The sequence below is a fragment of the Pelmatolapia mariae genome, linkage group LG20 (assembly GCF_036321145.2).
Source record: "Pelmatolapia mariae isolate MD_Pm_ZW linkage group LG20, Pm_UMD_F_2, whole genome shotgun sequence".
Lineage (NCBI taxonomy): Eukaryota > Metazoa > Chordata > Actinopteri > Cichliformes > Cichlidae > Pelmatolapia > Pelmatolapia mariae.
This window is the reverse complement of record NC_086244.1, coordinates 4111846-4138276: the sequence shown is the minus strand read 5'-3', so window position 1 is coordinate 4138276 and position 26431 is coordinate 4111846. Positions and strand designations below refer to the sequence as shown.

At 40.7% G+C, this 26431-nt stretch overlaps 1 protein-coding gene across 1 annotated transcript in view; it reads left to right on the top strand.

Annotated features, from left to right (window-relative positions):
* LOC134618348 (suppressor of tumorigenicity 14 protein homolog) overlaps positions 1-26431 on the top strand; it is a 56616-nt gene that overhangs the window by 1686 nt on the left and 28499 nt on the right. The window contains exons 3-16 of the mRNA XM_065469630.1: positions 968-1161; positions 3821-4049; positions 4473-4609; positions 6687-6784; positions 7195-7295; positions 8656-8789; positions 8881-8985; positions 15786-15890; positions 17495-17599; positions 19534-19650; positions 19736-19919; positions 22121-22392; positions 22637-22773; positions 23867-23991. Of these exons, the coding sequence (XP_065325702.1) occupies positions 968-1161; positions 3821-4049; positions 4473-4609; positions 6687-6784; positions 7195-7295; positions 8656-8789; positions 8881-8985; positions 15786-15890; positions 17495-17599; positions 19534-19650; positions 19736-19919; positions 22121-22392; positions 22637-22773; positions 23867-23991 (2043 nt within the window). The remainder of the gene's footprint in view (positions 1-967; positions 1162-3820; positions 4050-4472; positions 4610-6686; positions 6785-7194; positions 7296-8655; positions 8790-8880; positions 8986-15785; positions 15891-17494; positions 17600-19533; positions 19651-19735; positions 19920-22120; positions 22393-22636; positions 22774-23866; positions 23992-26431) is intronic.

Below are 26431 nucleotides of genomic sequence, written 5' to 3'. Positions count from 1 at the left end.
AAGACGCATTAGAGTCAGTGCAGCTCTGACAAGAGTCAATATGTAATAACTTGGTTATGACTACATTTCCAGAACAGCTGGTCTACATGTTTGATGAAATTGTGCTCCACACCAATTGTATAACTCTATAAATAGCAGATAGCAGGAATAGATAGCTAACAGGAGAAATATATACAGTCAAGAGGGATATATATACAAAACAATAGAGATGCACGCAAGGGGGTGCGAGGGGTCACCTGTGATGGCCCTGGTTTTTCCTGAGACAGTAGGATCTGGCAATGGCCTCCAGGGGTGGCAAAGGGCAGCCACTGATTTTTTTTTTTATTTTGTTTTTGGGTGGGTCAACAACTACGCCAGTGAATCGAGCCAAGCACCCCGGAACCAGAAAGTACTCACATCGCATTGGGGGGGCAGTAGGGTCCACTCTCCCCGCTGGGCCCTAGGCTCAGCAAGCCCCAGACCCCCAAGCCTATGTGTTTGGGTTGAGTTGTAACAGGCTGAGAACGTGAGAGAACTGTGGAGAAGTGAGTGTGTGTACAGATGCTTTGGTCATATGAATCTCCTGTAGAAGGATAATGTGATAACTGCCTGTAAGTCTGATACAAACGCATTAATTTTAAGCCTCTTTTCTCTGAAACCAGCTCCATGTACATTCCATGAGGCAAACCTCAGAAGTCTGAAGGTTGTCGAGTTTGGTGGTGAGGGTGTGTGGGATTATGGTGTTGAACGCTGAGCTGTAGTCCATTTCTGTGCTGATTTTAATGTCACAGGAGGTCTGGAACCTGGTTATTGACTCAATTTTTATGGACTATGTGCAAAACTTGCTAACTCTATACATCTGCAGAGTATTCAATGGTTGGTTTTAATATGGTGGATTGGTTTGTACCTAAAATACTGAACTCTCTTGTTCAATGGGGCACTTCAAAAATAAAGTCTGTATAAATCCTCTCTGTGTCTTGTGGTTCAGTGAGGGTGACAGTGGTGATGACAGCATTGTGGTGTATTATGAGTCGGAGTTTGATGTCCCCGTCCCTCAGCAAACCACTGTGGATCAAGCCATTGAATCTCTGGAGCCTCCAGCAGAAAGTGAATGGAGCCAACAGGGACAAGGCTTGCTGAAAGCCAGTGACAACCTGAACATCAGCAATATCATTTCACAAGGTTTGACAGCTCACAGACTCATGCAGTTTACACTTTTTCACAGGTTTGTTCTTCGCCTGTTACCAAATCTATTACCAAAGAAAGCCTACATCTCTCATTGAAATTGGCATGATTGAGTTAATGTGAAATCATTAAAGACTCGACACTAACAGCCAGTAATCTTAACCAGTATTACAACATCATTCAAGCTTAAATTGACTTTTTTAAAAAACACTGCAGGGACTAACCATCCAAAGCTGTCCATGGATTCATTAACTTTAGTTCACCTTTTGTTTGGTATAATCTTTATCTGCTTTGCAGATCAGTTACTAAACGTGCAGTAAATGTTGCTTTCTGATCAAGAGGTCGTTCTGTAAGGAACTAGTTCAGACTTCCAACAGGTATATGACTCGGCAATGACCAACAGATGGCAGCATTAGACAGGAAGATGCACATAGTCCATGGAGAGGGCAAATGTCTTTAAACATCTTAAACGTTCTGAAAAGATTAGGCTTAAAACTTTCCTTTTTGCTAAAGCATATAGTTAGGGCAGGACCAGGTGACCCTGAATCCTCCCTTAGTTATGCTGCAATAGATGTAGGCTGCCGGGGATTCCCATGATGCATCGAGTTTTTCCTTTCCAGTCACCTTCTCACTCACTATGTGTTAATAGACCTCTCTGCATCGAATCATATCTGTTATTAATCTCTGTCTCTCTTCCTCAGCATGTCTTTATCCTGTTTTCCTTCTTTCACCCCAACCGGTCGCAGCAGATGGCCCCGCCCCTCCCTGAGCCTGGTTCTACCGGAGGTTTCTTCCTGTTAAAAGGGAGTTTTTCCTTCCCACTGTCGCCAAAGTGCTTGCTCATAGGGGGTCATATGATATGATTGTTGGGTTTTTCTCTGTATTTAATATTGTGCTATCTACTGTACAATATAAAGCGCCTTGAGGCGACTTTTGTTGTGATTTGGCGCTATATAAATAAAATTGAATTGAATTGAATTGAAAAGTGCAAGAATGATCTAAGTTAGGTTAAGATATGAGCCTTTGAAATCACAGCACCATATTTTCTTTTTAAAAAATCTTAAGTTAACATATATTTGAGATCTCCTGGTATCCACTTTCCTCCCAGCATGATTTTAGTTGATTTAAATGATTCGGAAGACAACAGAGATTCCTAAGTGGTTGCACCACTGCTGAAAATACCTTGTAGTGTGTGATACATGCAAAACTGTGATGTTTGCTGAAGAGCACTTAGAGTAATATATCTATCTGTGTATCACTGTTGTCTCCCAGTGGTGAGAAACTTTGAAGTCTTTGAAACACTGGATTTGCTCTAGTGGCTGCTAGACTGCTGCACTGTATCTGATAAGGCAATAGGGACTTGGTATATGCTGCTACTCTTGCAAAAAAGCTTCAGGTGTCATGCTTGACATGTGATGTGGCTGACACAACTGTATGAGACGGATAAAGAAGTGTATAAACAAGGTATCATTATTGTCAAACTTATGTGAGTTTTGATGTGTTGAACTGAACAAATGCTAACCAGATTAAACTTAAACTCCAGTGTGTGAATGGGTGGATGACTGGATATGTAAAGCGCTTTGGGGTCCTTAGGGACTAGTAAAAGCGCTATATAAATACAGACCATTTACCATTTACCATTTAAAATAATAATAAATCAATTAAATGAAAGCAAAAATAAAATGATACATGATTAAAGAAATATTATTTTAAATTTCCCCCAATATTCATCTGACCATAACACATCCATCATGATGACTTTTTACTATGCCTTCCTGGAAAGCATCATGACCTTCTCCATCACCTGCTGGTTCCACTCCCTCAGGAACAGACTGCAGCACACTGCATCAGTGTGCTCTAAAATCATCGGCCTGCCTGTCAGAACTCTGGCACAGGTTTTCAGCCAACAGGCCCTTAGACAGGCAGCCAAAATCATCAACGACCCCTCTCACATTCTCCACCCCGCATTTCAATGGCTCCCCTCTGGGCGACGCCTCTGCTGCATCTCCTGCAGGACTGAGAGGAGGAGAGCCACCTTTGTCCCCAAAGCCACTCTGCTTTTTAACTCCAGCCAATAAGACCATTTCCCACACCCATAAACATAAACTACACTCTTCTTATACTGCAGGCACTTTACTTACTTACAGTTATTTATTCACCTTTCAGTCACTACAATTTCAAAGCTTAGTAACTTTTGTATATACTGTATATTTTGTGTATTTATTATCTCACTCTTATTGCCTGTTTATGCCCTGTCCTTATCTTCAACATCATGCTGCTCTGTTGTATGTTAATTGCCCCTTGGGGATAAATAAAGTCATTCTGATTCTGACCATGTTGTTGTTGTGTTTAGATCAACATCATGAAATTTGAACAGATATGTGTTTTCGTAATAAATTTATTTTTGTCTTCACAGCCATAGATCAACGCTTGGCCAGGACCCCATTAAGTGGTGAGAACTGTTTTACCTTCAAGCATTTGTGTATTTAAAGTTCGAACTTTATTCAAATTAACATGTAAAGCAGTCTGTTCATGGAGGTAAATATGTTGCAAAATATAAGAGCTTGTACCTTCATATCCTGTTGAAAAGAAAAAATGATGCATTCATGGTAGCATTGGTGTGGGTCAAACAAGAACTTTGTCAATGTATTTTCAGAGAGGAAGTTCTTCGACATCCATGTCAGACACCCTGGATTTGTTCATTCTCCGGGGTTTCCAGACTATCCTTATCCTCCAAATCTCAACTTGCAGTGGAGGCTTCGGGCGGACCCCGGCAACAGAGTCTGGCTCAACTTCCACAGTCTGATCTTGGAGAATGACTGTCAGCATGACTTCATCAAAGCCTATGATTCACTGGCCCCCATAGAGAGACGTGCTCTGACAGAGTGAGACAAATAATCCCTCTCCCAGAATTTAAACTGTCATCTCTGTTGCATGAGTGAACTAAAATTTTGGGCATAGAAGTTAGCATCAGACAAAATAAAACATTTAATGAAAAAAATTTAAATTATGACCTCTGTTTGTTTCGAGATTTCAGCTTATTACAGTGATGTACAGATATACTTCAGCTAAAGCTATATGTATAAGAAAAGGCAGAAAGGTACACTCATTGTTTTTATTGCTGGATTTGTTTGCAAAGAAGTTTTTGAATGGTAATTATGTAATAATGTAGATAGATGTTTTAGTTTTGCAAGCTACCATAATTCCTGTCCAACTTACTTAAAAAATAAACTTCTGTAATGCTTTTCAGGCTTCTGTAAAGTTCCTCTTTAAAAGGTAAATGTTCTGTTTCTGTGTTTTCCTCTCAGACAGTGTGGAGACTCTCAAAAGTCATTGTCCTTCATCTCCTCTGGAAACGTCATGTTACTGACGCTGGTCACAAATGAGGAGATAAACTTCGCTGGCTTCGAAGCAAACTACTCCCAGATTCCTGTGACTAAACTAAGTAAATTAAGACATATTTTGAACAACTATCACTTCATGTTTTTTTTTAAGGAAAAAAACAAATATTTTCACTGGGACTGAAAGACATGAAAATGTATGTTAGGAATAAATTTAGATCGTATTTAGTGGAAATAATATTGCACTTTTAAATATACATAGATTAGTGTGTAATTTTGTCTTGCAAGAAACTGACTCCTTGTCATAAACATAATTATTCAATAAAAAGTCCATAAGAAAGCACACTGACAAAAACATGTTTGCCACTGTAACTAGGATTATGCACTTGAATGTGTATGAAAACAGAATTCAGTTGATTGCAGATCTGTAGGATTATGCTGTGAGTGTAAACTCCATCTCCTGACATTTCTTCTGGTTCTTGTGACATTAGAAACTTCATAAATAGAAGCTGACTATAGTGATGAACTACAGTGGCTTGCAAAAGTATTCGGCCCCCTTGAACTTTTCCACATTTTGTGACATTACAGCCACAAACATGAATCAATTTTATTGGAATTCCACGTGAAAGACCAATACAAAGTGGTGTACATGTGAGAAGTGGAACGAAAATCATACATGATTCCAAACATTTTTTACAAATAAATAACTGCAAAGTGGGGTGTGTGTAATTATTCAGCCCCCTGAGTCAATACTTTGTAGAACCACCTTTTGCTGCAATTACAGCTGCCAGTCTTTTAGGGTATGTCTCTACCAGCTTTGCACATCTAGAGACTGAAATCCTTGCCCATTCTTCTTTGCAAAACAGCTCCAGCTCAGTCAGATTAGATGGACAGCGTTTGTGAACAGCAGTTTTCAGATCTTGCCACAGATTTTCGATTGGATTTAGATCTGGACTTTGACTGGGCCATTCTAACACATGGATATGTTTTGTTTTAAACCATTCCATTGTTGCCCTGGCTTTATGTTTAGGGTCGTTGTCCTGCTGGAAGGTGAACCTCCGCCCCAGTCTCAAGTCTTTTGCAGACTCCAAGAGGTTTTCTTCCAAGATTGCCCTGTATTTGGCTCCATCCATCTTCCCATCAACTCTGACCAGCTTCCCTGTCCCTGCTGAAGAGAAGCACCCCCAGAGCATGATGCTGCCACCACCATATTTGACAGTGGGGATGGTGTGTTCAGAGTGATGTGCAGTGTTAGTTTTCCGCCACACATAGCGTTTTGCATTTTGGCCAAAAAGTTCCATTTTGGTCTCATCTGACCAGAGCACCTTCTTCCACATGTTTGCTGTGTCCCCCACATGGCTTGTGGCAAACTGCAAACGGGACTTCTTATGGTTTTCTGTTAACAATGGCTTTCTTCTTGCCACTCTTCCATAAAGGCCAACTTTGTGCAGTGCACGACTAATAGTTGTCCTATGGACAGATTCCCCCACCTGAGCTGTAGATCTCTGCAGCTCGTCCAGAGTCACCATGGGCCTCTTGGCTGCATTTCTGATCAGCGCTCTCCTTGTTCGGCCTGTGAGTTTAGGTGGACGGCCTTGTCTTGGTAGGTTTGCAGTTGTGCCATACTCCTTCCATTTCTGAATGATGGCTTGAACAGTGCTCCGTGGGATGTTCTAAGGCTTGGTAAATCTTTTTGTAGCCTAAGCCTGCTTTAAATTTCTCCATAACTTTATCCCTGACCTGTCTGGTGTGTTCTTTGGACTTCATGGTGTCGTTGTTCCCAATATTCTCTTAGACAACCTCTGAGGCCATCACAGGGCAGTTGTGGAGCTGTTTTGCAAAGAAGAATGGGCAAGAATTTCAGTCTCTAGATGTGCAAAGCTGGTAGAGACATACCCTAAAAGACTGGCAGCTGTAATTGCAGCAAAAGGTGGTTCTACAAAGTATTGACTCAGGGGGCTGAATAATTACGCACACCCCACTTTTCAGTTATTTATTTGTAAAAAATGTTTGGAATCATGTATGATTTTCGTTCCACTTCTCACGTGTACACCACTTTGTATTAGTCTTTCACGTGGAATTCCAATAAAATTGATTCATGTTTGTGGCTGTAATGTCACAAAATGTGGAAAAGTTCAAGGGGGCCGAATACTTTTGCAAGCCACTGTATCTGTTGTTCAGATTGTGGTGGCACGCTGACTGAAGACAAAGGCTCGTTCTCTTCACCATTTTTCCCCTCTAATTACCCTCCAAGCACATCATGTGTCTGGAACATTGAGGTAAGTCCTCAAGATTCTTTTTTATATTAATTTAAATTAGAAATTAGAAATTAAGAATTAAAAAATGAATAAAGGGTTGCTATCATCTTCCCTGCATAGAATGTACCATCAACTTAAGCTCAATTTTATTTTATTTTTATATTCCCAAGTCACAGCAGGTGCTTTATAATGTAAGGCTGTTCTTGAGTTATCACATTCACAAACGTAGGTGTCCACACTGCCCTTCTAGCAGTGTGATGACCAATCAGCCTTTTACAGCTGAGTGGTAAAAATGGATGGAAAACAATACACATAGATGCAGATCCCATCTAAAACCCCAAAGAATCCACTGATCATCCACTGACCTTGACATCCATTTTCACAACATTTTCTCAGTTAATAATTACATTTAAGTTGTATTTGTCTTTCAGGTTGCAAAGGAAAAATTTGTGAAGGTTGACTTCAAAAAGTTCTTTGTGGGAAATCAAAGTGAGCATTGCCCCCATGATTATGTTGACATCAACGGTGAAAGGTAAGTAAGCATCAGTTTATGCCTCCTTTTAGTTACTTTGTGCATCATTTGTGCCTTTGGTGGGATTGCAGGAGTCCAAAATTAAAACTGCAGAGTTCTGAGTCAGCAAGTCCCAAATAAAGACCACAAGTCAATGTGTCAGAAGAGTTTTATGACTTGATCACTCAAATTGTGGACATTGCCTTAAATTTGATTTATTCTTCTCATTTTCATCTCCATATTTTATTATTGTACTGGACTAGAGTAGCTTTGCATGATTCACTGTTCAAATAATAATAATTTATCTTATAATGGGCTTTTGATGTAGCCTCTGAAAAAAGCTCATCTCTCTTTAAGCCAGCTTTCTACTGATGAACTGACCCTCACAAACAGAATGTTTTTTCTGGCGGAGAACACTAAAGTAAGGGGGGTGGGGGTGGACAAAACTGGAGGGTTAAACAGCAGGTGGATGGAGTTTGTGTGCCCACAGGCACAGCTGTGTGCGGGAGCTGACCATTTGAAGGATTTCCCTAATATTTGACATCATACAGACCCAAGTGTAGAAAAAATATATTTTTTAATATATTTTTTAATTTAGAGCATGCTTAAAACAGAAATTTTGGCTTACTGCACTTGTGCTGACCATTGCACTGTCAATTCTATCAGGCACACTTGGTGATGGCCACAGAATCAGAATTACTGTCACTGTAGTTGGTTATGTGTTGACACAACATTGCCCCATGCCTTTTTTATAGTTGAATGATTCATGGGTCATTGCTGTTCATGACTGGAAAACTATTGCTCAAGCCCATCTTAAAAATTACTTCCAAATTACATGAACAGTTTTCAAAATCCTAGGTCCCATATATGCTAATGTAAAGCCAACTGGGGGTGCAGTTACACTCAGTTCTAACCTTTGAGCCACACATCAGTTCTTTCTGATACAAATAAGAAGTTACTCTCTCACATCCAACTAGTTCAACATGTACCTGAGCTTATTACTGGTACTTATAAAAGTATGATTCTATTTGAGGTGTCTGTAGCTCAGGAGGAAGGAGTTCTAGTTCTGGTGTTCCTACTTAAATTTACATTTCAGGAACAAACTTGAGTTTTAACATTTGGCTATTTGTTTGGTGATGAAGCTTCTTTGTAGCTGGATGAGTATTGTACGGTATGTGCACTACCTGAAAGTATTAGTTATTTGTCCCTTGTCACTTTTGTGTTGCAAAAAGAACACTATTTTTGGACTTGTGTGTGTATTTAGGTCTGTTTAGATGGACACACACACACACACACACACACACACACACACACACACACACACACACACACACACACACACACACACACACACACAGTGAGCTATCTCTTTTTGTTGTAGGCTGTGTGGCAATGGCTTAAACACCAGACTGATCACCATCAAAAGCAACAAGGTGACCATTACGTTTAACTCGGACTCCTCCTATGTTGACCAGGGTTTCACTGCCGAGTATGAGGCCTTCATCCCAACTGACTGTAAAGAGGACTTTTCAAAAACATTTTAATAAAAGGATTTCAGCATTTTCCAAAGCAGGCAAATAGATGAAGGGACTTTTTGTTTTATCAGCTTGTCCGGGAAGGTTTCAGTGCAACAACACCCTGTGCATCAGCAAGATTTCTCAATGTGATGGCAGGAACGACTGTGGGGATAACAGCGATGAGATCAACTGCAGTGAGTCCAAACCATCAAACATCTTTGTATAAAGTGTAAAAAGAGTTAAAGAAGGTTTAGCAAAAAATGTGGACTAAATCTCAATTGGACTTGCACTTTTTTCTATGCTTAAGTGCTTTTATATCTAACATTAACCTTGGATTTGCACTACGACAGATGCATCAGAGAGCAACTTCAGGTTAGTATCTTGGCCAAGGACATTTGGCATGCAGCCAGCAATTGAACCACTAAACCTTTGCAATTTGTGGATGTAGTGCTCTAACACCTGAGCTACAGTCAACCCAAACCCTGGGATCAGCTGGAGCTACCTACCCAGTTTGGGGGTCACTGGCCCAAGTGGTCCAATTACCATAGGGAACACAGAGTTGCCTTTATCCGGCACATATTCTCTTGCTAATCTCGCAGCCCTTGGCATTTCCTTTCTGGGCCCTGCTCATGTATTGAGCCATGTGCTTGTTCATCTTAGCCAAATGGACAGGACCTTCCACATGGTGCTGCCAGAAGGGATTGTCTGTAATGCAGTATTCAGATATTCTAGTAGAAGACCTAATAGAAAGTAAAACGTCTAGTAGACTTTCAGCGGGTACTTCAACGGGGTACTTGGCAGTTGGCCACCCGAGGGGGATATTGTCTTTCCCTTTCATCTATTTAATGTACCCGTTGTTTTTGTTTGGGCTTAGTAAGTAAGTAAGTAAGTAAGTAAGTAAGTAAAGTTTATTTATTAAGCGCTTTTCATAGACAGGCTGTCACAAAGTGCTGTACACAAAGATTAAAATAAACAGACCGTTAAGACACAGAATAGACAATATACACAATATAAAAGGTTAAAAGTAAATAAAAATGTAAAATTTAAAAAGCGTTGATCAACAGAAGGCTTGTTTAAAAAGATACGTTTTTAACTGCTTTTTAAAGGATGCCACAGAGTCAGCCAAACATAGTTGTGGTGGTAAACTGTTCCACAGCCTTGGTGCCACAGACTGAAAGGCTCTGTCCTCTTTGGTCTTCAGACGTGTATGGGGAACAACTAACAGACTCTGAGTCTGTGAGCGGAGACAACAAGCAGCAGTGTATTTTATAAGAAGCTTGTATAAATAATCTGGGGCCATTTAGTGCTCTGTACGTTAAAACAAGAATTTTAAAACGAATTCTAAAATCAATTGGGAGCCAATGTAAAGAACATAAAATAGGAGTAATGTGAGCATGCTTGCTAGAACGTGTTAGTAGCCTGGCTGCTGCATTTTGTATAGCTTGTAGGTGAGAAAGAGATGATTCATCTGAACTGGTAAACAGGGCATTACAATAATCTAAACGTGATGACACAAATGCATGAACAATTTTTTCCAGTTCAGCTAAGGAGAACATATGTCGCAGTTTAGAAATATTCCTTAAATGAAAGAAACAGGAACGAGACAGAGATTTTACATGTGAGTCCAGGCCCAGAGAAGAATCAAATATTACTCCAAAATTTCAAATATTTGACTTAGGAGAGGAACAGAAAGGGGCAAGAACCTGAGTGATTTTACATTGTAGTTCAGGAGGAGCTATGATTATGGTCTCTGTCTTATTTGTGTTTAATACAAGATAGTTGCTAGAAAGCCAATCAGAAACCCGAGTTAAGCACTGGACTAGGGTGGACAGCCTATCCACCTGATGAAGCTTAAAGGACATATGCAGCTGAATGTCATCGGCATAGAAATGATAAGAAATGTCACTAAAAGATTGAATAATGCTAGCTGAAGGAAGCATGTATAAAGAAAATAATAATGGACCCAAAACTGAACCCTGTGGAACTCCGCAGGTTAGGGTGGCAATGTTAGAGGTAAACCTATCAGTCCTAACAGAAAAGGTCCTGTCTGATAAGTAGGAGGAAAACCAGTCTAGGGCGGATCCAGATATACCAGCCAAAACCTTCAGCCTGTTGAGTAGGATTTTGTGGTCAATGGTATCGACGGCTACGCTAAGATCAAGCAAAATGATCAGTACATATGATCAATGATTAGCACCCAATTTCAAAGTGTGGGGATGATGAAATCTCCCCCTGGCTTGACGTCCTGGCTCCAACTTGCTATTGTACCTTGCCAATTTCTACTTGCAATAGCAGTTGCTTCTTACGACCTCTTACAGATGTTGGAACATTGAGCAACTTGTTGTTTGAATGTAAGTGTAAATGGTTGCGTTAAAGAATTCATAGTTCCCAAATCCTCATGCAATCTTTTTCATAGAGGTTACTGGTGTAGTAGCATTCCAATAGTACCCTTTTCTCATACCTTGTCCACTTATGCCCTACAGGGGCACTCTCTATGGTGCCCCTGTAGGGCGATCGTGGCGCCCCTGTAGGGCGATCGTGGCTCAAGAGTTGGGAGTTCGCCTTGTAATCGGAAGGTTGCCGGTTCGAGCCCCGGCTTGGACAGTCTCGGTCGTTGTGTCCTTGGGCGAGACACTTCACCCGTTGCCTACTGGTGGTGGTCAGAGGGCCCGGTGGCGCCAGTGTCCGGCAGCCTCGCCTATGGGTAGAAATCTGTGCCATCAGAAACTGAATTTGAATAATTTGAATTTGAATTGCTCAGATTGAATCTGAATTGTAACTTGAATAAATGCATTTGAAAACTGAATTTGAATTAGTCTAATTTGAAATTGAATTTATGGTTTGAAAATGATCATCACTAAATTGAAATTGAATTTTATATTTTGAAAATGAATTGATTTGCTTTGAAACTGCATTTTATCCTTTAAAAATTCAACTCTCGAATAATTTCAGTTTCACTTCTCACCATTCAGTTTCAGTTCTACAATTCAATTTCAGTTCCAAAATTCAGTTTTTTGGAACTTACTTCCGGTTCCGGTTCAAGAGTAATGAGCGCAGATTAATAGAACTACGTTTTACTAGCGGACCTAAAGTGTTACTGACGGGATTCTACAGCATCTTGAGCTGAATTAAGACTTCAGAAGTCATTCGTCATGTCGTATGACCAGCGGATAAACTCTCAGGTTGGTAATAAATGTATTACATGTATAAGAACAAGCATCATGTTAACAATTGATAGCCGTACGGTAACTTTTATGCTTATTGTAGCTGTTAGCTAAAAACGCTAATTTAGCCTAGTTTGCCCTGGATTCAGCTTTGACAAACAAATATGATCGACTGTTTCTAGTAGAAATCCAAAGTTGTCATCTTGTACCCTGTCAGAGCCCTGTATGCTTGCAGAGACCCCTACAGTAGGGAAACATGCAAAACGGTGTCCAAACCTTTGTATTTGAGCTTTATTTATGTCTTACACAGCATCCCAACTCTTTAGCTAACTTAATAATTTTAGCTAAAGTGAATAGTTAGTCTAATTCATTAGTGCAGCATTACTGGATCACCTCTGTTTGAAGTGATATAATATGATATACAACTATCACTGTGTTTAACTACCATAATAATTCTTAGGGTACTGAGTGCATGCTTAGTTTTTTTTTTTTAAACATACTGCTCCATTGCTATGTTTGACAGGCTGAAGTTGTCGGGTCACCTCCTAAATCGACCATCTTTTACAGGTGTTTTGTGCCAGAAATGGAGTGTCCACTGAAGACTGAAGATACTGAATCTCTACGCCTTGCCATTGATCCCTCTTGTGCCTTCATCTAGACAAGAGACATTAACTTAACCACTCTCACATGCTCTGTACCTACATCACCTTCCCTGACAGTCGTAGCTTGGCTCATCTGAGGGTGAAATTATAAGAATGTGTTATTTTGCAAAGTGCTCTCTAGGGTTCCTAAATAAAATATGGCATTGAGGTCATTTCTTTTGAATTAATCCCTTCTTCTGAAATATAAGAACCTCTCCTGGTTTTAATGGCACTTTGGATTTCCTTACTTTCTGTTCCACTTCCAAACCCAAATAGATGCTGACAAGCTGACACAGTAACATGGAAGAGGGAAAGAAGTTGGAAAGGACTACTACAAATAAACCTAATGCCTAACAATGAAAAATGTAAAATAAGAACAATAATAATAATAATAAAGATAAAAGATGAAGTAACAAGTTTTTAGTTTTTTGTTTATTCCAAATGATCATCCAGATGTCTGTGACGTGATGACAAACACCATAATGGGAGGCCTTAGTCATCACATGCTTAAACTCATCATATATTTTTGCATATGCTGAACAGGCAGTCAGACATGCTGTAACTGTGGGGTAGAAAACAGCATGAACACCATACGGCAGGGGTCTCAAACTCCAGTCCTCGAGGGCATGGAAAAGTTGCATGACACCGGCCCTTGAGGACTGGAGTTTGAGACCCCTGTCATATGGAATATGACAGGTGTGGTTGAACTGCATGAAGACTCTGAAGTTTCTCTTCTCTTCTGGCAGGACAGGAATGTGGCCTTGTCCTGTGAGCCACCGTAAGGATGTACTTAGAGTAGAACTGGACTGTCACCGGCCTCAGGCTCTTCATGTTTTCAAAGACAAAGCAGTCATTTAGATAAAATATTAGATATTGTTTACCTGTAAATGCACAAAGAGAATTTAGAAATGTAATTATTGTCAAGAGTGAACAAGCACTGACAGTATAATCTACAGCTGTGGCCAAACGTTTAGAGAATGAGAAGTGTTGTTTGTTTATTTACAAAGTTTGCTGTTTCAGTGATAGTTGTATATCATATTATATCACTTTAAACAGGTGATCCAGTAATGCTGCACTAATGAATTAGACTAACTATTCACTTTAGCTAAAATTATTAAGTTAGCTAAAGAGTTGGGATGCTGTGTAAGACATAAATAAAGCTAAAATACAAAGGTTTGGACGCTGTTTTGCATGTTTCCCTACTGTAGGGGTCTCTGCAAGCATACAGGGCTCTGACAGGGTACAAGATGACAACTTTGGAATTCTACTAGAAACAGTCGATCATATTTGTTTGTCAAAGCTGAATCAAGGGCAAACTAGGCTAAATTAGCGTTTTTAGCTAACAGCTACAATAGGCATAAAAGTTACCGTACGGCTATCATTTGTTAACATGACGCTTGTTCTTATACATGTAATACATTTATTACCAACCTGAGAGTTTATCCGCTGGTCATACGACATGACGAATGACTTCTGAAGTCTTAATTCAGCTCAAGATGCTGTAGAATCCCGTCAGTAACACTTTAGGTCCGCTAGTAAAACGTAGTTCTATTAATCTGCGATTGAACCGGAACCAGATGTAAGTTCCAAAAAACTGAATTTTGGAACTGAAATTGAATTGTAGAACTGAAACTGAATGGTGAGAAGTGAAACTGAAATTATTTGAGAGTTGAATTTTTAAAGGATAAAATGCAGTTTCAAAGCAAATGAATTCATTTTCAATATATAAAATTCAATTTCAATTTAGTGTTGATCATTTTCAAACCATAAATTCAATTTCAAATTAGACTAATTCAAATTCAGCTTTCAAAAGCATTTATTCAAGTTACAATTCAGATTCAATCTGAGCAATTCAAATTCAAATTCAAATTATTCAAATTCAGTTTCTGATGGCACAGATTTCTGCCCATACTCGCCTCTGTCAGTGCGCCCCAGGGTGGCTGTGGCTACAATGTAGCTTGCCATCACCAGTGTGTGAATGTGTGTGTGAATGGGTGGATGACTGGATGTGTAAAGCGCTTTGGGGTCCTTAGGGACTAGTAAAGCGCTATACAAATACAGGCCATTTACCATAACCTGGTTCCAGTAGCTCACTTCTCATCAATATGTCCTGGATCCTCAACACCTGATGTGGATCTTGTTAATACAGGCAACGGGCATTGCTTCATTTATATATTTCTTGCTCATAGCAAGATGCCTGGGGCCCTTAGTGATTGGGATTTAAACCCCTGATGTACTGTTCTGAAGACAGTTAGTGTTACCGCTGTACAGCACACGTTTTTGACCCATGCTTATTGGGAATTCCTCGTTCGTGGGAAATGCAGTCCCTATCACAATTGGGGATTCAGTGGATACCCATTCCTCTTGACGAAGGGTAGACACAAGCTGATCCACTCAGTGTGCGGCATGTATATATCTAACTAGACCCACACACAGAGCACTGTTAAAAGTTAAAATCGGTTTATTTAACAGATTGTCAAAAACCAAGGAAGCAAAGTCAAAGTAAACTTTATTGTCATCTCTGCTATATCCGGTGCAGCATACAGAGAGACAAGACGACGAGGCTCCAGGTACATCAGTGGAAAAACAAGCTTATAAATAGATATAAAAATGAGAAGAAAATAATAAATATACGCTTAAGAGTTACAATTAGAATTTACAGTTTACTATTTACAATTTACAGTTTGGTGTGGTTTAAAGTGACCAGTGTAGCAGCTTGTAAACCCGGAGCAAAAAAGATTGTCCATAGAGCAGCATAAATTGTGCATACAGCAGCGTGTCTTGCAGAGGTAGTGGTGTGTAAAGTGCAAAAGAAGTTGGTTAACAGACTGTGTGGGTGTGAGTGGTGGGGGGAGCGGGAGGGCTGGTAGTGAGTTCAGGAGTCTGATGGCTTGTGGGAAAAAGCTATTCCTCAGTCTGGAGGATCTGGTCCCGATGCTGTGATAGCATCTGCCGGATGGAAGGAGAGAAAAGAGTCCGTGTGAGCGGTGTGAGGGGTCAAGCACGATGCCGGAGGGCTTACTGATGCAGCGGTTGTGGAAGATGTCCTGTAGCAGGGGGAGAGATGTTCCGATGATCTTGGCAGCTGCTTTAACAATCCTTTGTAGTTTGCTGAGATCACCAACATTGCAGTTTTCAAACCACACGGAGATGCAGCTGGTCAGAACACTCTCTATGGTTCCCCTGTAGAACATGGTGAGGGTGGGAGGAGGGAGGTTCACGCGCTTCAGGAGTCTCAGGAAGTGGAGGCGCTGCTGGGCCTTTTTTGTGATGGAGGCGGTGTTGGTGGTCCAGGTGAGGTCGTCTGAGATGTGAACTCCCAGGAACTTGATGCTGTTAACAGTTTCTACCATGGAACCACGGATGCTGAGTGGTGTGTGGGTCGAACGAGTCTTTCTGAAGTCAATGATCATCTCCTTGGTTTTGTCCACATCCAGTGACAGGCTGTTCTCGCTGCACCAGGACGCCAGCTGCTGAACCTCATCTCTGTACGCTGACTCGTCGTTGCTGCTGATGAGTCCAACCACGGTTGTGTCATCAGCGAACTTGATGATGTGGTTAGAGCTGTGTAGGAGAGTTAACAACAGAGGGCTGAGAACACAGCCCTGAGGAGCTCCTGTGCTCAGCCTGATGGTGCTGGAGATGTTGTCGCTGATTCAGACGGACTGAGGCCTCTCTGACAGGAAATCTAGTATCCAGTTGCAGAGAGGTGCTCAGTCCCAACTTGCTGAGTTTGTCAAACAGTTTTTGGTGTTGAATGCTGAGCTGAAGTCTATGAACAGCATTCTGACATAAGTGTCTTTCCTGTCCAGGTGAGAGAGGGAGAAGTGAAAATCAGTGGAAATCAGTGGAAATGTCCTCGGTCGACCTGTTCGGCCGGTATGCAAACTGCAGCAGGTCCAGTGAGCAGGGGAGGTTGCTCTTCACGTGTGCCATGACAAGTCTCTCGAAGGGTCAGGGAGATGGGACGGTAGTCATTCAGGCAGGATACTGAGGATTTCTTTGGCACTGGGATGATGGTGGTGGACGCTGGGACGATCATCTGGCTCAGTGATGAGTTGAAGATGTCTGTGAAGACATCAGCCAGCAGATCAGCGCAGTCTCTCAGCACATGACCTGGGATGCTGTCTGGTCCAGCAGCTTTCCGTGGGTTGACTTTGGTGAAAGTTCTTCTTACATCAGCTGCAGGCAGAGAGATGGTCTGGTCAGTGGTGGGGGGCGTGGCTTTCTTCACTCGCGTGTTGTTCAGTCCTTCTTTTGTGCATGTGCACACTTTGCATGTGGGATGGCGTGAGAGAGGTGGGCTCTGGCTGTTCTGAGAGCCGGTTTATCTCCAGACCAGAAAGCAGCATTTCTCTCCCTCAGACATGCACGTACTGCTGCAGTTGCTCTGCATGAATCAGAGACAAGATGTTAGAGGTAGTGCCGGTAGTCTGTGGGCACACACACTATCAACAAGATTGATTCAGTTCAGTTCAATTCAATTTTATTTATATAGCTTCAAATCACATCAACAGTTGCTTTAAGATCGCAGGAATCTAAATGCTGAGAAGTCTGCACAGAAACACAGGTTAAAATCCAAACGGAGATTGACGGTGATGAGAACAGGACAGATGTCAGACACGTTTCCTGGCTGATGAAATAATCTGACGAGGCCTGAGAGTTTTCTTCCTCATTAAGAAACCAGCATAATGACCCAATTAGGAGCAGGTAGGTTAATCAGCAAATCTTGTGACGTGTGAGTAATGAGCAGAAAGGTGGAGATGCCAGGAGGAGGCCAGAACCCAAATGATTATAAGGAGAATTATTTATTTATTTTTTATAAATATTTAATCAAAGGATTGTAGCATTTTCTGAACTAGGTAAATAGATGAACAGATTTTTTTCTGTCTTGTCAGCTTGTCCGGGAAAGTTCAAGTGCAGCAACAATCTGTGCATCAAGAAGACTCTGCAGTGTAACGGCAGGGATGACTGTGGAGACAACAGTGATGAGCTCAACTGCAGTGAGTCCAAACCATCAAACATCTCTTTGTGTAAAGTCTAAAAAGAGTTAAAGAAGGTTTAGCAAAAAATGTGGATTAAATCTTAACTGGAATTGATCTCAGAAGACCTGACAGCAACATAAAGTCTGTTTAAAAGAAGAATATTCTGATAGATTCCTTTTTTCCCAACTTTATACAAAAGTCCCAGGCATACAGTACAGAACACCACCTGATAGTTCACTTTACAAGCATCAACTGCATGTTAACACTCCACCCACCTACCTAGCACCCACCTACCTACCTCCCCACCCACCTACTTCTTTCCGGGACACCTAGGACTTTCCAGTTAGCGAAAGTGAGTTTATTTATAGTGAATAGTGAGCAAACAATGTAGCAGTTTCCAAAGACGTGACTTTTTCCGTGGTACTCCCAACTCCTGCACGGTGCTTGTGGTCTGTGCTGTGAAAGGTAAAAATCCAACATTCGATATTTACAACAATGCTCTGCTCCTGCGACACACTCCTTTCCAGGTTCCTAACAAAACAAGACGTGATGATCAGTTTAGCGTTCACATAGACAAGCGCAAAAGACAGGTTCATATCAGAGCCGGGGCTGTACTGACTAGGTCACTCAACCATCCAGCATCAACTGAAGCTCAGCCACACTGTTAAGTAGTGGGCCATTGATCATCAGCCGGCGAAGGTTGTAGGCGACAGTTGTGGCTGTCTTCAGCGGAGGAATTCCTTCCGGTCTGATGTTTGCCCATAAACCGGCACGCTGGACACACATACACACACACACGCACACATACGCACGCACGCACACACGTCAGAGAGAGAAAGAAGAAGATAAACTGTCATTTGTCCAAACTGAGGCTTAAGGGGAAGAGTAAAGGAGTCTAATCCACTCTCCAAAGGATTAGGAGATAACAGCGATGAGATCAACTGCAGTGAGTCCAAACACACTATGTAGGGAGCCTCATTCAACCTTGTCAAACGCTTTCTCCACATTGAGGGAGACCACAACCTCTGTAGAACTGGAAGAGGTAGTGATATTGAGAAGATGTCTGGTATTCGATAAGGATTGCCGAACCGACACGAGCCCGGTCCGATCTGATCCAATATTAGCTGGTAGGATAGGTTGAAGACGAGTAGCTAGGACCTTTGAAAAGATTTTAAAGTCAATATTTAACAGGGATATTGGCCTGTAGCTGTCACACAGCAAAGGGTTTTTATCCTTTTTAAGAAGCAAGCAAATTGATAGACTAGATTCCGAAGATAATAGTCTACTTGGATGAGATTTTTTTTCTGCTTTCTTCTGGAGGAAATTACCCCTCTTTAAATCACATCTGTAAGGGAACAAGCTGGCCCATTCATCATTCACTGAGATCAACGGTAGTCTTCTGGATTTCGAGAGATTTTGCGACACATCTAGTTGCAAACACAGTTCAGGTTGAAACAGTACTTGGTGCCTTAACTAAAAGCTGTAATGGACACAGTGTTATTGGCTGGATGGATGAATCTGAGTGGCTTGATCTTATGTTATACAAATTGTGATACCTGTGGAGAAGAGAACCTAGGATGCAGAAAACTTGATGCTGGCAGGAATTAACAAAAAAACCATTTATTTTTGCTCTTATAAAAGTCCAGTAACATAAAAACATGAAATACAAAGACTGGGATACTAAGAGGAAATATATTAACTGAAACAAAGAACTAAGGCTCAAGATATTAAGGAGAGTGATAAGTATAAACAAACTAAGAACCAAAAAGGATTCAAGGGCCACAAACTGAAAACACTGGTTCTTGAATCCTACAGCTAAAATAAGAAGCAGAGCTAAAATAGATTCTTTGCAGATGCTGAAAAAGAAGAATGGCTTCAATGAAAAATATTTTTAACATGTTAGATTAGAGTTTTCTTAGGGACTGATATCATGTGTGTCTCCTGTCATTTAGCTTCAGTGTGCTCAGCATTCACCTTCCACTGCAGTAATGGACTCTGCATCAGTAAACTGAACCCAGAGTGTGATGGAGAGCAGGACTGTGAGGACGGCTCTGATGAGGCTAACTGTGGTACGTTTACCACACACTCACCCACAGATGGTTGCAGTGTGACTTTTCTAGTTACTTGTATATAAAGATCTGTGTTTGCTTTCAGATTGCGGGACGAATCTGTACAGGAGCACTCGTATTGTGGGAGGTCAGGCAGCTAGTGTTGGTGAGTGGCCCTGGCAGGTGAGCCTCCACTTCAAGGGTCTCGGACACGTATGTGGAGCCTCTCTTCTGAGTGACCGCTGGCTGCTGACTGCTGCCCACTGCGTCCGAGACACTACAGTTTACAAGTAGGAGCTCTTTCTAAAGTGATGAGGCCAAGTGCTTCGTACCAATTAGGATCCATAATCAGACATGTAAAATTTTAAAACCTTGCCTGAATCTCTCGTTCATAGTCATCTACTCTGGAATTTCTAGACAGCTTCCAGTACATTAATAATTTTACATCTTTACCTGGAGTTCCTGTTCTCACCCTTTGGTTGTGTCCTCTGCAATTCCATCTCAGACCCAAAATTTTAACCCAGAGCACCCAATATGCCTCACTTTGGATTCTTTTTTTTCACAAAAAATGAAAATGATTTTTAAAGACTGTCATTTTGACAAACTGAAAGAGATTCAGAGGATGACCTTGAATGAGAGACCCGCCTGTCTTAAACAGGTAAGGTTTTGTTCTGGTCTGAGGCCAGTCGCAGATCCTTTTATAACAATTCATGTAAGCTAAACTGTGACAGACACCATAAATATGGCCTTGAAAAGTGCTTTCACTGTCAAAATGATATGTGGAGGTTATATAACTCTATCCTAAGCACTCATTCTGTATTGGAAGTATCTTTGGATACTTGCTCTAAATGGCGTTACCTTGGCTTCCAGTAACACTGTGAGGAATCTTGGAATTTTTCACCACCATATGTACTTAAATGTGCACAATAAACAAATATGTAGGACTGCTTTCTTGCACTTGTGCCGTAACTCTACAATTAGAAATATCTTGTTTTAGAGTGACGCTAAAAAACTAGTTCATGCATTTATTACTTCTAGGCTGGACTACTGTAATTCATTTTTATCAGGATGTCCTAAAAACTCCCTGAAAAGCCTTCAGTTGATCCCAAATGCAGGACCTTTTAGGCCCCTCTTATGTGGGAATCAATTCCCAATTTGGATACAGGACACAGACACCTTCTGTACTTTTAAGATTCTGCTTAAAACTTTCCTTTTTTGAAAAGTTATAGTTGGATCAGATGACCCTAAATTCTCCCTTAGTTATAATGCAGTAGGTCTAGGTTGCTGGGGGCTTCCTGAAATACACCAAATGTTTTTTTTTTCGTAACCTTTTTCACTCTGTTATTTAAAAACTTTAGTTCTCTTCCACGATGTGTTTTGTCCAGTCTTTTTCCCCTCACCCCCAGCTGGTCATGGCAGATAGCTGTCCCTCCCTGAGCCTGGTTCTGCTGGAGGTTTCTTCCTCTGAAAAAGCAGTGTTTTCTTCCCACTGTCACCAAGTGCTTGCTTAAAGGGAGGTCTGATTTTGGAGGTTTTCCCTTTATTCTTGTAGGGGTTTTACCTTACAATATAAAGCACCTTGAGGCGACTGTTGTTGTAATTTGGTGGTATAAATTGGTATAAATTCAACTGAACCGAATTGTGAAATTATTAGAAAACCTCAGCTGCTCTCTGTTTTTACAGATATAATTCAATAAATTCGAACAAACTTTATATAAACTATAAATAATATATCTATTGGGGCGATCGTGGCTCAAGAGTTGGGAGTTCGCCTTGTAATTGGAAGGTTGCCGGTTCGAGCCCCGGCTTGGACAGTCTCAGTCGTTGTGTCCTTGGGCAAGACACTTCACCCGTTGCCTACTGGTGGTGGTCAGAGGGCCCGGTGGCGCCAGTGTCCGGCAGCCTCGCCTCTGACAGTGCGCACAGTGTGGCTGTGGCTACAATGTAGCTTGCCATCACCAGTGTGTGAATGGGTGGATGACTGGTTGTGTAAAGCGCTTTGGGGTCCTTAGGGACTAGAAAGCGCTATACAAATACAGGCCATTTACCATATTGTCTATAAATTCTAAGACAAAAAAAGGTAGAGGCAAATATACTCTGAGTTTTCAACAGTTCAAAACATTGTTTTAACATTAGTATACCATGACAATTTTAAACCTCAGCAGTGTCAACAGAATTAGTATTATAAAATTAATCATATAAAAGTGACTTACTCAAGGCAAAAGGTAGTTTATTGTGCCATTGTTAAACACTAAGGGAAAACTATGCACAAAAGACTCTGCAAGTCTTTCCTCAACACTTTTTAATGCTTGTTTAAAACCACTTAAAAGTAAAGACAACAGTTTCAAATATAATTAGAAATACATTTAAAATCTATCCATTTACTAATTTAAATTATTAGCCGTTGATCTAACTCAGTATTTTATTTTAAATTCAATTCCAGATTTGAATTTAAAGAAGTTGTTTACAGCTGTCTGTTTTATTGATGTAGGCTCTCTCACACTGACCAATGGGAGGCCTTTTTAGGCCTTCATGTGCAGAATCAGACCAATGAGTGGACAGTAAAGAGGGGTGTGAAGCAGATCATTGCTCACAGGTACTACAACAGCTACACTGAAAACAATGACATCGCTCTGATGGAGCTGGACACCAGAGTCAGCCTAACCCAGCACATCAGACCCATCTGCCTGCCTTCCTCCACCTACTACTTCCCATCAGGCCAAGAGGCTTGGATCACCGGCTGGGGGACTACCATGGAAGATGGTGAGATGATAATAAATGACAGTGCTGAAACACTGCCCATCTCAAAGCTCATATCTTTCCACACTGGAAGTGATGAGGGTGTTTGTGAATTTGAATAAAATAATGAGAAGGACAAAAATATGAGTAGTTAGTGTGAGCAGATCTGTGGAGGTAGTTTGGTTTAATATAAACTTTTACAATCAGAATTTTTTTTTTTTGTTATCCATCCACAAGCTCTACATGATATGATCTTGTTGTCTCTCAGGTGTCGCGGCGAGTGTCCTCCAGATGGCAGAAATTCTGATCTTCAGCAGTCGGTTGTGTAATCTCCTCCTGTATTACAGGGTCACAGATAACATGTTATGTGCCGGATTCCTTTCAGGAGGCGTGGATAGCTGTCAGGTACAAATCATTCACACATGCTTGCAATCTGGTTGTTAGCACCTTTTTCATTAGTGTGTACTCGTATCGAGTGGTTGTGACTCAACTCATATCCCATTACGCCACCTAAAGCGTGTGGCCGTTGTTATAGCAATCCCACGGCGTAATTACAAACAACAACAAACAAACTTTATTTGTCACATACACATCATACAGTGAAATCTTAGTGTCCGAGCTGTGGACAGGCTGTAGACGTCGAGGCGACGACATAACTGCTGCTCTGGCTTTTCGTCAGACTCGGGGACTGCGGCGTTGTTGATTTTGTAGCCATTTCCTTTGTTGCCAGTGTTGTGCCAAAAAGTGATGTTATATTTTTTATCATTTCCTTTTCCCTCTCGGCTAGCTCTCTCTTGAAAAACACCTTTTTAATGTCAATGATACTTTTACCCGAATAAATGATGTACATATAAAAGTCAGTTTGCTAAAACCTGATTGCAGCAGCTGCTTTGTGATAGGAATGCTCTTTCTGGCTCTGAATTACTTGATATTCTTCATGACAGATGTGATTGACCTATTTTGACTGATTTAAGGTGAACAGGTCATTTATAACACCTTAAATTCCTGCAAATACCAGAAATCACTTTTTTGGCACAGCGATGGCACAAATGCTTCAAATGTTTCAGTGATTCAATCATTACTTATTTTTTATTTTTAAAACCCAAGCGGGGCGCCACAGGCAGTGCTTACCTGTCAGTAAGTGCTGAGCCAAGATGGCGGCCACGCGAACAAGAAACTTGATGTATGGTGTCGATGTTTTGAGCTATGAGCGCACTTATTTCCCAAATCAGTGATATGATTATTCGGATCAGAAAATCGAGCCTGCTTCAAGAAAATAAATGCCACAAATCCTTCCAGCAAAATTACATCAGTTTTTAGTGTGTAAAAGCCTTCAGAGAATCACATGGTTTGTATTTTGATGCTTGTTGGGATTCAGTCGGAGATATTTCTCAGTAAATTAAGTGAGCTGAATGTCAAGTTCTGCTGTGACTCTTCTTTCTAACGCTCAGGGTGACTCCGGCGGGCCCCTGTCTGTCGCCAACTCGCATGGGCGGTTTTTCCTGGCAGGCGTGACGAGCTGGGGCAAAGGCTGTGCTCTAAGTTACAGACCTGGTGTCTACACCCGAGTTACCAAATACCGCAGCTGGATAAAAGAGAAAAGTGGAGTGTAGCAGCAGGACGGTGAACAGTTCTCGGGATTTTGGGTATCTATGTTGGAAATCAAACCAGATGTTGACATTTTGAATCACAGCTTTGTTTATTGGAATTTATAAGGATGTGAATTAAATCATGTTTTTAAGAAAAGTGCTAAGGAGCAATCATAAAAATGTAAAACGGAGCTAAAAAAAATAAGTTGGAGTGGGAATAAAATCAGCCTTTCAATTATCTATTGAAAACTAAACCACATTATTATAAAACCCCAAGATGAAAAGTTTTATTCTGCCATTTACTACAAAGTTTACTATGTAAATATTCTGCATTTACATTAGCTAGGATGTTTAACCTAACCTCACCCTGGTCCAAGTTTAGCCAGGAATTGAATAAACTGATCCATTAAACTTTTTGTAATTGACAACAAACAATACTGACAATAAAAACACATATAGCACAATTTTGGTGCAGAGTGCAGAGATTCTGGAATATTTATGGAATAAATATTTCATGCATAATTAGTTAATATATATACAGTATGTGTAAGATATGTAAAAATGACTGGACACGATCCAGGTATGGATGCTTACGAACTTTCTGTTTTATTTTATGCTGTGTCAGCTCGATCCCTGCTGCCAGCTCCTCTCCTGCCTTGATCGGCCATCCTCCTCTGGCCCCTGCAGCTACTGAAATAGGGAAGCCATGATTAGATCATACTTGTTGGCTGTGACAAACAGCCTCCCCTGACACCACACCCTGAACCTTTGGCGTACACTGCTCTGTAGCAGGGGAGGAGCTGGATCAGGCTGTGACCAGGGCGTGATGGCTCTGCAGTGATATTTCCTGCTCATTTCCTGATACTGGATTTGTAAAAATCCTGAATTGAGAGTCAGCACGAATGATTTTTTTCTGCAGACCTCACAGTGCATCGTAGTCTTTTTTGTCCTGTTTGGTGGCTGATCTAAAGTATACAGTGATAGATGAGCAGAGAACAGACTGGGTTACTACATAAAAACTACTCAGGCAGCTGGCACAAGAAGTACTGCTAGGCCTTTGTAATTATGGTGTCTATATTGGGGACCACTTCAGATCTACAGAGATTCTGGATCTCAGAAATCTGAAAGTTTTCCACAATTTTTTTTTTCAACGCAGAATTATATTTTTAAAAATTATGTGAAATAAAAGCAACAATATCTTGATCACAAAACATGTTGTACTTACTTTTTGTTTCTTTACATGAGATAAAATGTTGGTTCTCACATTGTACGTCTGTGTTTTTCTGTCTTGAATTCAAATGTTGTTTGATGCCATCATTGTTCCTTTTAATGAAGTTAAAATATGTTTAAAGAAATTAATCTCTTGTTACTAAGACTTTTCCTGTTCTCAAGATTGAATTATGCTGTTAATATAGTATCTGTTCGGCTTGTCATTTATCATGATTTTAATTACTTGTGACTGTTTAAAGATTTCATTTTTTGGTTATTGATTAATTATTGCTCCACTCTTGCAAACTTGCTGAGCTGATTAAGTGGTTGATTGAATATCTTAAATAACCAACAACACACTCGCAGATGACGTCCTGTGAATGTCTTTGAAACATGTAATCTTAATCAATCATAATGTGTTTTTACTGTTTCAATAAAAATCTTTATCAATATCCAGTCAAACTATTTTCAGCTGAAACTTTATCAGAATGGTTCCCCACAACAGGCCGCTCCACACGTTTGACTTGTCCATAATGTTTATAATTAACATCTATTTACTAGGGGTGGGACTCGATTAAAAGAATTAATCTAATGAATTAGAGGCTTTATAATTAATTAATCTTGATTAATGGCATCTAATCGCACAAGAAAATTTGCTCCAAAGTGCAAATGTTTTTTTAAAGGGTTTTAGTGGGCGACAGAATCAAAAAATAGCTTACCATTCTCTTCAATGCGCATGGCACAGTCCAGGAATGGCAAACAGTTATCCTTTGTTTTCCCTGGTGAACTTAATGTTTTTATCCACATATTTAATGCCATACTCTGTATTTACAGACTTCCTAAGATCCAGTGTCCCAGTCAGACCCATTATTAGTAGCATAAACTCAGCCACTTACAGTTTTGTCAAAGTCCTAAACACTAACTTAACAATGTAGTGTATGCTGTACAGTGTAGCGAGGAATGCTCAGACCTCTACATTGGAGAGACCAAACAGCCACTTCATAAACGCATGGCACAACATAGAAGAGCCACCTCCACGGGACAAGACTCGGCAGTTCATCTGCATCTAAAGGACAAAGGTCACTCTTTCGAGGATGCCAATGTTCACATTTTGGATAGAGAGGACAGATGGTTTGAAAGAGGAGTGAAAGAAGCATCTATGTCCACTGTGAATGGCCATCTTTCGACAGAGGCAATTGTTTACGACACCAACTGTCTGCCATCTATAATCCAGTTTTGAGTTCCCTTCCCAGATGCCTTAACGC